This window comes from Salvelinus alpinus, chromosome 5 (assembly GCF_045679555.1).
Source record: "Salvelinus alpinus chromosome 5, SLU_Salpinus.1, whole genome shotgun sequence".
NCBI classification, from domain to species: Eukaryota; Metazoa; Chordata; class Actinopteri; order Salmoniformes; family Salmonidae; genus Salvelinus; species Salvelinus alpinus.
The window spans coordinates 60,364,829-60,377,575 of record NC_092090.1 but is presented as its reverse complement, the minus strand read 5'-3'; the positions used below and the strand labels follow the sequence as shown (position 1 = coordinate 60,377,575).

At 42.9% G+C, this 12,747-nt stretch overlaps 1 protein-coding gene across 1 annotated transcript in view; it reads right to left on the bottom strand.

Annotated features, from left to right (window-relative positions):
* The window catches only part of LOC139576411 (potassium channel subfamily T member 1-like), a 112,153-nt gene that overhangs the window by 95,277 nt on the left and 4,129 nt on the right, over nt 1–12,747 (bottom strand). Inside the window, exons 2-3 of the mRNA XM_071402518.1 lie at nt 11,622–11,670; nt 9,951–10,121 (exon numbers count right to left, since the gene is read on the bottom strand). Of these exons, the coding sequence (XP_071258619.1) occupies nt 9,951–10,121; nt 11,622–11,670 (220 nt within the window). The remainder of the gene's footprint in view (nt 1–9,950; nt 10,122–11,621; nt 11,671–12,747) is intronic.

Genomic DNA, 12,747 nt, shown 5'->3' with positions numbered 1-12,747 from the left:
AATACAGTGTAGACATTGCTAATGTTGTAAATGACTATTGTATCTTGAAACAGCTGATTTCGAATGGGATATCTACATAGGCGTACAGAGGCCCATAACTGTTTGTTAGGGACTCGTAAGTAAGCATTTCACTGTTGTATTCGGCGCATGTGACTAATAAAATTTGATTAGAAATTTGATTTGATCTAATCATCTCTTCCCAGCGTCACAGATTGACACGACATTCCAGTTCTGGCATAGGAACGGTCTGGTGTTTTTTTGTGACCTATTTGTTGATAACACATTTGTCATATTTGATACTCTGAGGGTTGACCATAATATTCCCAATACTCACTTTTTTAGATACCTGCAAACTCACAGCTTTGCCAAAAAACATGTCCCTTCATTTCCACTCAAGCCTCCTAAGTGTCCAGTCGAGAGGTGCTTAGATCTTAACAATTGTCTGAAGGGCACAATCTCCAGACTATACGACATAATACAGAACATTAATCCGCCTTCCTTTGCAAATACAAAATCTGCATGGGAGCAAGACATAGGTGGCGAGCTACCTGATGATATATGGCAACAAAGTATTGAGCGTATCCACACATCATCATTTTGCATAAGGCATGGGCTTATTCACCTTAAGGTTTTGCACTGTCTCCATTACTCGAATGACAGATTGGAAAAAATATACCCAAATGTTGACCCCAAGTGTTTGAGATGCCAGAGTCAGAGTCCTGCGGGGGAATAGGTTTTGTTGTGCCCGATTCACGACTGTCATGGTGTGCTTGGACCATGTTAGTTTGTTGGTGATGTGGACACCAAGGAATTTGAAGCTCTCAACCTGGGTTGGCGCCCCCCCTTGGGTTGTGCCGTGGTGGAGATCTTTGTGGGCTATACTCGGCCTTGTCTCAGGATGGTAAGTTGGTGGTTGAAGATATCCCTTTAGTGGTGTGGGGGCTGTGCTTTGGCAAAGTGGGTGAGGTTATATCCTGCCTGTTTGGCCCTGTCTGGGGGTATCATTGGATGGGGCAACAGTGTCTCCTGACCCCTCCTGTCTCAGCCTCCAGTATTTATGCTGCAGTTTATGTGTCGGGGGGCTAGGGTCAGCCTGTTATATCTGAAGTATTTCTCCTGTCTTATCCGGTGTCCTGTGTGAATTTAAGTATGCTCTCTCTAATTCTCTCTTTCTCTCTCTCGCTCTCTCGAAGGACCTGAGCCCTAGGAACATGCCACAGGACTACCTGGCATGATGACTCCTTGCTGTCCTCAGTCCACCTGGCCGTGCTGCTGCTCCAGTTTCAACTGTTCTGCCTGCGGCTATGGAACCCTGACCTGTTCACCGGACGTGCTACCTGTCCCAGACCTGCTGTTTTCAACTCTCTAGAGACAGCAGGAGCGGTAGAGATACTCTCAATGATCGGCTATGAAAAGCCAACTGACACTTACTCCTGAGGTGCTGACTTGTTGCAGCCTCGACAACTACTGTGATTATTTTTATTTGACCACGCTGGTCATTTATGAACATTTGAACATCTTGGCCATGTTCTGTTATAATCACCACCCGGCACAGCCAGAAGAGGACTGGCCACCCCTCATAGCCTGGTTGCTCTCTAGGTATCTTCCTAGGTTTTGGCCTTTCTAGGGAGTTTTTCCTAGCCACAGTGCTTCTACACCTGCATTGCTTGCTGTTTGGGGTTTTAGGCTGGGTTTCTGTACAGCACTTTGATATATCAGCTGATGTAAGAAGGGCTATATACATAAATTTGATTTGATTTGCTCCACTGCAGCCCCGTCGATGAGAATGGGGGCGTGCTCGGAGCTCTTTTTCCTGTAGTCCACAAAAATCTCCTTTGTCTTGATCACGTTGAGGGAGAGGTTGTTGTCCTGGCACCACACGGCCAGGTCTCTGACCTCGTCCCTATAGGCTGTCTCGTCGTTGTCGGTGATCAGGCCTACCACTGTTGTGTCATCGGCAAATGTATTGATGGTGTTGGAGTCGTGCCTGCAGTGCAGTCATGAGTGAACAGGGAGTACAGGAGGGGGCTGAGCATGCACCGCTGAGGTGCCCCTGTGTTGTGGATCAGTGTGGCAGATGTGTTGTTACCTACCCTTACCACCTGGGGGCGGCCCGTCAGGAAGTCTAGGATCCAGCTTCAGAGGGAGGTGTTTAGTCCCATGGTCCTTAGCTTATTGATGAGCTTTGAGGGCACTATGGTGTTGAACGCTGAGCTGTAGTCAATGACTAGCATTCTCACATAGGTGTTCCTTTTGTCCAGGTGGGAAAGGGCAGTGTGGAGTGCAATAGAGACTGCATCATCTGTGGATCTGTTGAGGCGGTATGCAAATTGAAATGGGTCTAGGGTTTCTGGGATGATGGTGTTGATGTGAGCCATGACCAGCCTTTCAAAGCACTTCATGGCTACAGACGTTAGTGCTACATGTCGGTAGTCATTTTGGCAGGTTACCTTAGTGTTCTTGGGCACAGGCACTATGGTAGTCTGCTTAAAACATGTTGATATTACAGACTCAGACATGGATAGGTTGAAAATGTCAGTGAAGACACCTGCCAGTTGGTCAGCGCATGCCCGCAGTACACGTCCTGGTAATCCGTCTGGCCCTGCGGCCTTGTGAATGTTGACCTGTTAAAAGGTCTTACTCACATCGGCTGCGAAGAGCGTGGTCACAGTCTTCCGGACAGCTGGTGCTCTCATGCATGTTTCAGGGTTATTTGCCTCAAAGCGAGCATGGAAGTAGTTTAGCTCGTCTGGTATGCTTGTGTCACTGGGCAGCTTGCAAGCCCTGCCACATCCAACGAGCGTCAGAGCCGTTGTAGTAAGATTCGATCTTAGTCCTGTATTGACGCTTTGCCTGTTTGATGGTTCGTCAGAGGGCATAGTGAGATTGCTTACAAGCTTCTGGGTTAGAGTCCCGCTCCTTGAAAGCAGCAGCTCTAGCCTTTAGCTCAGTGCGGATGCTGCCTATAATGTGGGGACGACAGGGACGACGTCATCAATGCACTTATTGATGAAGCCAATGACTGTGGTGTACTCCTCTATTCCATCGGAGGAATTCCGGAACATATTCCAGTCTGTGCTAGCAAAACAGTCATGTAGCTTAGCATCTGCTTCCTCTGATTACTTTTTTATTGATCTAGTCACTGGTGCTTCCTGCTTTAATTTTTGCTTGTAAGCAGGAATCAGGAGGATAGAATTATGGTCAGATTTGCCAAATGGAGAGCGAGGGAGAGCTTTGTGTACGTCTCTGTGTGTGGCGTATAGGTGGTCCAGAGTTCTTTTTCCTCTGGTTGCACATTTAACATGCTGATAGAAATTTGGTAAAACAGATTTAAGTTTCTCTGGATTAAAGTCCCCGGCTAAATGGAGCGCCACCTCTGGGTGACCGTTTTCTTGTTTTTTTTTTATGGCAGAAAACAGCTCATTCAATGCTGTCTTAGTGCCAGCCTCTGACTGTGGTGGTATGTGAACAGCTACAAAGAATACAGATGAAAACTCTCTTGGTAGGTAGTGTGGTCTACACCTTATCATGCGATACTCTACCTCAGGCGGGCAATAGCTCGAGACTTCCTTAGATATCGTGCACCAGTTGTTGTGTACAAAAATACATAGACCACCAGCCCTTGTCTTACCAGACACCGCTGTTCTATCCTGCCGGTACATCGTATGATATTGTCGTTTTTAAGCCACAACTCTGTGAAGCATAAGATGTTACAGTTTTTAATGTCCCGTTGGTAGTTTAATCATCCGCGCAACTCGTCGATTTTATTCTCCAAAGATTGTACGTTTGCTAGCAGAATGGAGGGAAGTGGGGGTTTATTCGATCACCTACGAATTCTCAGAAGGCAGCCCTACCTTCGGCCCCTCTTTCTCCACCTCCTCTTCACGCAGATCACGGGGATCGGGGCCTGTTCCCGAGGACGCAGTATATCCTTCACGTCGGGCTCGTCATAGTCATGAAAGGAAAAAAAGGATTCTGCTAGTCCGTAGTGAGTAATTGCAGTCCTAATGTCTAGAAGTTATTTTTTCTTATAAGAGACGGTAGTGGCAACATTATGTACAAAATAAGTTACAAACAAAGCAAATAAACGAACAAAAACCACAATCGGCTGGGGGCACAAAAAACGTCTGCCTTCTTCTCCGGAAAGAATTTGTCCAATCATGATAAGTAAGAACTCCTCAGGCAGCAGGCAGCTGCTGATATTGATGATAGAACACTGCTTTCAAATTCTATTCTCAGAGTTTGTATGCGGTGGAAGAAGGGGAAGAAAGTTCCATAAGCAACCTTAGAGAATTCACAAAACCATTAAAATGACTTTTAAACAGTGTGTAATGATGACTAAGTAACCACATTTGAAGAAGCTATGCAGCACAAACCAATTATGCCTGCCTGCAGCTCAATAGCATTACACTTCATTCTGTTTCTTTACTCACTGAGTTTCATTCATTTCAGCACCACAAAGACAGACAGCTCCACAGCCAACAGTGAAGCAGAATGCCCTTTTATATACAGTGCTTTGCAAAAGTGTTCACCACCCTTGGCATTTTTCCTATTTTGTTGCATTACAACTTGTAATTTAAATTGATTTTTATTTGAATTTCATGTAATGGACATACACAAAATAGTCAAAATTGGTGAAGTGAAATAAAGAAAAGTTACTTGTTTCAAGAAATTCTCTAAAATAAAAAATGGAAAAGTGGTGCGTGCATATGAAGCCGCTAAATAAGATCTGGTGCAACCAATTACCTTCAGCAGTCACATAATTAGTTAAATAAAGTCCACCTGTGTGCAATCTAAGTGTCACATGATCTGTCACATGATCTCAGTATATATACACCTGTTCTGAATGTCCCCAGAGTCTGCAACACCACTAAGCAAGGGCACCACCAAGCAAGCAGCACTATGAAGACCAAGGAGCTCTCCAAACAGGTCAGGGACAAAGTTGTGGAGAAGTACAGATCAGGGTTGGATTCTAAAACATCCCATGGAGCACCATTAAAGCCATTATAAAAGAATGGAAAGAATATGGCACCACAGCAAACCTGCCAAGAGAGGGCCGCCCACCAAAACTCACGGACCAGGCAAGGAGGGCATTAACCAGAGAGGCAACAAAGAGACCAAAGATAACCCTGAAGGAGATGCAAAGCTCCACAGCGGTGATTGGAGTATCTGTCAATAGGACCACTTTAAGCTGTACACTCCACAGAGCTGGGCTTTATGGAAGAGTGGCCAGAAAAAAGCCATTGCTTGAAGAAAAAAATAAGCAAACACGTTTGGTGTTCGCCAAAAGGCATGTGGGAAACTCTCCAAACATATGGAAGAAGGTACTCTAGTCAGATGAGACTAAAATGTAGCTTTTAGGCCATCAAGAAAAACGCTATGTCTTGCGCAAACCCAACACCTCTCATCACCCCGAGAACACCATACCCACAGTGAAGCATGGTGGTGCCAGCATCATGCTGGGGGGGGGGGGTGTTTTTCATCGGCAGGGACTAGGAAACTGGTAAGAATTGAAGGAATGAGGGATGGTGCTAAATACAGGGACATTCTTGAGGGAAACCTGTTTCAGTCTTCCAGAGATGTGAGACTGGGGTGGAGGTTCCCCTTCCAGCAGGACAATGACCCTAAGTATACTGCTAAAGCAACACTTGAGTGGTTTAAGGGGAAACATTTACATGTCTTGGAATGGCCTAGTCAAAGCCCAGACCTCAATCCAATTGAAAATCTGTGGTATGACTTAAAGATTGCTGTACACCAGCGGAACCCATCCAACTTGAAGGAGCATGTAGATTTTGTGTCACTGGCCTACATACAATAACCCATAATGTCAAAGTGGAATTATTCATTTAAAAAATGAAAAGCTGAATGTCTTGAGTCAATAAGTATTCAACCCCTTTCTTATGACAAGCCTAAGTTCAGAAGTAAAAACGTGCTTAACAAGTCACTATAAGTTGGACTCACTCTGTGTGCAATAATAGTATTAACATAATTTTTTAATGACTACCTCATCTCTCTACCCCACACATACAACTATCTGTAAGGTCCCTCAGTCGACAAGTGAATTTCAAACACAGATTCAACCACAAAGAAGTGTACCTATTGGTAGATTGGTAAAAAAACTCAGACATTTCAGTTTAAACATTTATTACACTTTGAATGATGCATAAATACACCCAGTCACTACAAAGATACAGGCATCCTTCCTAACTCAGTTGCTGGAGAGAAAGGAAACCACTCAGGGATTTCACCATGAGGCCAATGGTGACATTTAAACATTTACAGAGTTTAATGGCTATGATAGAAAAAAACTGAGGATGGCCTGGCACAGCTCCTGGTATATGTCTGTTACGTTTATGGGGGGTTAATTAAGGAAGACATCCTCTTCTGCAAACCACTGGAAACCAGGACAACAGGAGAGGATATTTTGAAAGTACTGGACAGCTTTGTGACATCAAATGGACTTTGGTGGTCAAGATGTGTTGGTATCTGTACTGATGGCGCAAAAGCCATGACAGGGAGACATAGTGGAGTGGTAACGCGCGTGCAAGCAGTTGGTCCTGATGCTACTCTGGTACACTGCAGCATCCACGAGAGGTTCTTGCTGCCAAGGGAATCCCCGACAGCTTGAAATACTTTTTGAACACTACAGTGAAAATTGTTAACTTTGTTAAAGCAAGGCCCCTGAACTCTAACGAATTTTCTGCATTATGCAATGATACAGGCAGCGACCATGTAATGGTTTTACAACATACAGAAGTGTGCTGGTTATCAAGGGGCAAAATATTGACACATTTTTTTTAAATTGAGAGACGAGCTTAAAGTTTTCTTTACAGACCATAATTTTCACGTGTCTGACCCCTTGCATGATGACCAATTTCTCACATGACAGGCCTATCTGGGTGATATTTTTTCGCAACTATATTCAATATGCGGGACATAATTAAGGCTATGATTAAGAAGTTGGAGCTCTTCTCTGTCTACATTAACTTGGACAACACACAGGTCCTTCTATCATAGTATGATTTTATGGACAATATCAAATATGATATAGCGAAGCACCTGAGTGAGCTGGGTGTGCAATTACGCAGGTACTATATCGAAATGGATGACACAAACAACTGGATTCGTTATCCCTTTCATGCGCTGCCTCCAGTCCACTTACCGATATCTGAACAAGAGAAACTCATCGAAATTCTGTGAAAATTGTATTTAATTTCCAGATTTCTGGATAGGGCTGCGCTCAGAGTATCCTGCTTTGGCAAATTGAGCTGTTAAGACACTGATGCCCTTTGCAACCACGTACCTACAGTATGTGAGAGTGGATTCTCAGCCCTCGCTAGCATGACAACTAAATACAGGCACAGACTGTGTGTGGAAAATGATTTAAGACTGAGACTCTCTCCAATACAACCCAACATTTGCAGAGTTATGTGCATCCATTCAAGCAAGCACACCCTTATCATTAACCTCTTGACGCTAGGGGTCAGATTTTTTTATATTTTTAAATAACGTTCCCAAGGTAAACAGACTATTTCTCAGGTCCAGATCGTAGAATATGCATATAATTTACAGATTAGGATAGAAAACACTCCAAAGTTTCCAAAACTGTCAAAATATTGTCTGTGAGTATAACAAAACTGATTCTGCAGGCGAAAACCTGAGGAAATCTAACCCGGACGTGATTCTTTAAAAGAAATCTGTGTTTCCTTGCCCGTCTTTCTTCCATTTAAATTTACCAGATTCCTTTTCCAATGGCTTCCTCAGGCTGTGACCAGGCTTTAGACATAGTTTCAGGCTTTTATTTTGAAAAATGAGCGAGATTTTTCAAAACTAGTCAGGTGTCCTTTGATTAGTTCCTGCGCGTGAGAGGGGTAGCTCTCCATTTTCTTTCTCTCTTTTATTGAATAGGTTACGGTCCGGTTGAAATATTATCGATTATGTTTGTTAAAAACAACCTGAGGATTGATTATAAAAAACATTTGACATGTTTCTACGAACATTACGGATACTTTTTGGAATTTTCAAACGTAACGAGGCTTTGGTTTTCTGAACATAACGCGCAACCCAAATGGCGTTTTTTTTGTTATAAAAGTAATATTTATCGAACAAAAAGAACATTTATTGTGTAACTGGGAGTCTCGTGAGTGCAAACATCCGAAGATTATCAAAGGTAAGCGATTAATTTTATTGCTTTTCTGACTTTCGTGACCATGCTAATTTGGGGCTAGCTGTTCTAGCATTGATTGATACACTCACAAAAGCTTGGATTGCTTTCGCTGCAAAGCATATTTTCAAAATCTGACACGATAGGTGGATTAACAACAAGCTAAGCTGTGTTTTGGTATATTTCACTTGTGATTGAATGATTATAAATATTTGTAGTAATATTTTGCGCCCTGCAATTCAGCGGTTGTTTAGGAAAATTATCCCGCTAAAGGGATCCGTAGCGCAGAGAAGTTAACCTGTGGTGAGTTATTCACAATTTTTGATGAACAAATAAGGTTTTATATTTAAGACAGCTAAATAAAGAGCAAAATTATTGATTATTATTATATTATTATTTGTGACCTGGTCCTACCAATGAGCCGGGATGTGACAAAAACTCACACTCATTCTTATGTTTAATAAATGTATTGTATAGTGTGTGTGTCAGGCTTACAATGACGGCAAAAAACAACATTTGAGAGTGCGCTGACCCTAGTGCTAGAGGGGGTACGCAGCTATAGGTTGAATGTTTGAAAGGGTACGGGACTATAAAGGTTTTGGAACCACTGCAATAAGGCATTAAAGTGAAACTGCAAAAAATGTAATTAACTTCATGTCCAATACATAGTGTTATGTTTGAGGCAAATCCAACACAACACATCACTGAGTACCACTCTGTCACGACTTCCGCCGAAGTCGGCCCCTCTCCTTGTTCGGGCGGCGTCCGGCGGTCGACGTCACCGGCTTTCTAGCCATCGCCGCTCCATTTTTCATTTATCCATTTGTTTTGTCTTGTTCCCTGCACACCTGGTTTTCATTACCCAATCACACTACATGTATTTATTCCTCTGTTCCCCCTCATGTCTTTGTGTGAGATTGTTTTGTGTTACGTGTCTATGTTGACGCGCTTTACTCGTATGCGTTTATTCCGTGTTTTATTTTCACGAGGTATGTTATTGTGTTTATACAATATTATTGTGACTGTTTGTGCGTTTGCACTTTTGCATTGGCTGGAGGTTTCGACGCAGTGGCGTCCATCTGTTGGTTTCTCCTGCCTAAATAAAGTGTGCGCCTGTTCACAACTCTCTGCTCTCCTGCACCTGACTCCGCTCCCAGTACGCACGCCATTCACACACTCTTCATATTTTCAAGCATGGTGGTGGCTGCATCATATTATGGGTATACTTGTCATTTGCAAGGACGAGGGAATTCTTTACGATCAAAATAAACATTATAGAGCTAAGCACAGGCAAAATCCTAGAGGTAAAACTGGTTCAGTCTGCTTTCCAACAGACACTGGGAGACAAATTCACCTTTCAGCCGGACAATAACCAAAAACACAAGGCTAAATACACTAGAGTTCCTTACCAATTAAATTCAGGCTTTAATACAATAAAATGTGGAATAAGTCAAGGGGTATGAATAATTTCTGAAGGCATTGTATTTGCTAAGGGGATTTAATTCAAGGTGTCTTGGCCAATAGCTTTTCTTCCAATCAACCAACGAAATACCTCCGCAGCTACGATACCTGGAGAGCCCCTAGTCAATATTATAGGACCAATTACGTGGTCAATTAAGTGAAAAACATGAGGAAGAAAACAACTGCACACACAGCCCACGCATGCAACACGTACATGTTGCATGTAAACACACACATGCACACACCGTGGTCATTCCAGGACTTTTTTTAATGAGGGCCATATTATGTCCTGGCCAGAAGTATTATAGTTGATTGTGGTGGCTACCTGTCGTCATTCTGAAATGACTGGTCCCCCAGCAGCAGGTCCCTGATGCGGTAGCGGGGCCGTAGAGGGGGGACCTCAGAGTCCACTTCCGCCATCTTCAGGGCTGAGATGTCCAGAATAACTCCAGTGTTGCTGCTGTTGTTCTTCTGCAGGGTCTCAGTGGACGATGACCTGACAGGATTATAGAGACATAGAAATATAAGAAATATGGATTGTTGACTGGCTTTTGATACGCACTCTGATTGCTGTCTGGCTTTTGACCTGATCTCCAATGTTGTTTTAGAGAATTTGGCAGTACGTCACATGTGCTTACAACTGCAGACCATGTGTAACCACGCCAGCCCAGGACCTTCACATCCAGCTTCATTAATCTGGGAGACAGGTACCCTAGTGGTTAGAGCGTTTGGCCAGTAACCGAAAGGTTGCTAGATCGAATCCCTGACCTGACAAGGTGAAAATAATCTGTCGTTCTGCACCTGAACAAGGCAGTTAACCCACTGTTCCTAGGCAGTCATTGTAAATAAGAATGTGTTCCTAACTGACTAGCCTAGTTAAAAAAATAAAATAAAACCTGCGGGATTGTCTGAGACTGGACAGCTGATGAAACTGAGGAGCATTTCTGTCTGTATAAACAACTGATTCTGATTGTCTTGCCCCTGCCCAGTAATGTGAAATCCATAGATTATTGACTAATTTCCTTATATGAACTATAACTCAGGTAAATCTTTGAAATTGTTGCACGTTGCGTTTATTTTTTTTAGTTCAGTAAAGAGTGTCCTGAAAAGAATTACAACACTTTTGGCATTAAATGGTAAATTAAAAAACACCTGTTGGAGAGTGACGATGCTAAATCCATTTACTTATGCAGTAATTGAATGGTAAGATTACCAAGCAATTACTAAGCAATTTTATCAAAATTAAATTAAAAGGTCATTTTGTCTCTCTGCATTAGATAACTGCGCCACAAAGTCTGCACATTTGATCAAGTGGAATTTGATGTCTGAGAACCATTTGCACAGCAAATGTATTCATTATTACTGAATTCTGCGTCTCGGTTTCTGTGTTCAGTGTTCTGTGACAAACGTATTTGTAAAAGAAAGCTAATAATTCTAATAAAATAAATTGGATTTGATTGTGGAGGGCTAAACATTATCTGAACTAATACTCTGATTCACATCAAGTCATGCATGAAAACCCTCCAGAGGATACAGAGAGACCATCTGAGGCTAGATACAGGTAACTGCCAAAATAAAGGAAACACCAACAAAAGTGTCTTAATAAGGCCTTGAACCTCCAGAACGGCTTCAATGCACTTTGGCATAGATTCTACAAGTGTCTGGAACTCTTTTGGAAGGATGCGACACCATTTTTCCACAATAAATTCCATAATTTGGAGATTTGTTGATGGTGGTGGAAAACGCTGTCTCAGGTGCCGCTCCAGAATGTCTCATAAGTGTTCAATTGGATTGAGATCTGGTGACTGAGACACACACACACACACACACACACACACACACACACACACACACACACACACACACACACACACACACACACACACACACACACACACACACACACCCTTTAAACCCCATATGCTGCTTTGAGGCCCCACATACATTATGTTAGTTTGTGTCACATTGAGAGGAATTAAACAGGTCGGAACATTACCTGTCTCCATTGGAACTCGAGGATCGACGTTGCGGGCTCATAGTCACCTCTTGGCGAGTGATTTAGGGAATTCAAGAGAGAGAGGGGGAGGGGGGAGAGAGAGAGAGAGATGAATAATTCATATATTAAGGTCAGAAGGCATGATATGTATCATTAATATTACAGACACAGCATTTACAGCTAAGCAAGCCAATCCCTCTGAAGTTAGCTCTCTTCCCTTGACTTTCTTCCCCAGGATTACTCCAACACCCAGTCGATGCTTGAGACTTTTTGGGATAAACCCTCTGGATGGCTTATGTCTCACTGTAACACACTAACGTTTTGATAAAACCTTGTGCCTGTTCAAAGTACTGTTTTAGTGTTAGCCAAAGAACCCTACTAAGTGGAGTGTTTGATGATCAACAAGCAGTAAAGTGACTCTCAGATGTTCTGTAATAATAACAAACTATGTAACACAATGTGTGAATGTGCTGTTCCTCAAACACAAGGGAATATGACGGGCTATAAAAATAAGAAGAAAAGGCATTGATTTTGTAGTCTATCACATCTCTGATTGTAATGGATTCCTGATCTGGTGAGTCATGTTCTGGGCTAACAAGTATGTTCAATCTATGGCAGCCTATCCTATTATTCGATCTATAATTAGAAGCTTAGGTGTTGGTGATTCATCTGTAACAGCCATGGTGACTCTATCACAATTAATTACTTGCGAGACAACCCCACTCACTCGCTCTTTCTCTCTCTCTCTCGTTTTCTCTCCACACAATTTGCTCTTTGCTCTTATCACTTTGCTCAAGTGGACAATATGGCACTCAAATCAATTAAGATGGACATCCTGCATAAAAAGCATACACCATGTAATGCATAAATTCAATCTATGCGCTGTGCTCAAAGTCCGCTACCTACCATCTCACGTCTCTCACATACATACAGTACATTCTGTACATCGGGCTATCCAGTGCACACAAGTGGCTAATGACTGTATAGTTCAGGGGGTCACCATGCTAGAGAGTGGGCCCAAAACACACAGAGACAGGGGTTTTCCTTGATTAGCAGCCCAGAGGACAGACCCTGAGATGCTATTCTGTCAGACTGGGGGAGGGGGAAGGGAGAGGGGAGAGCATGT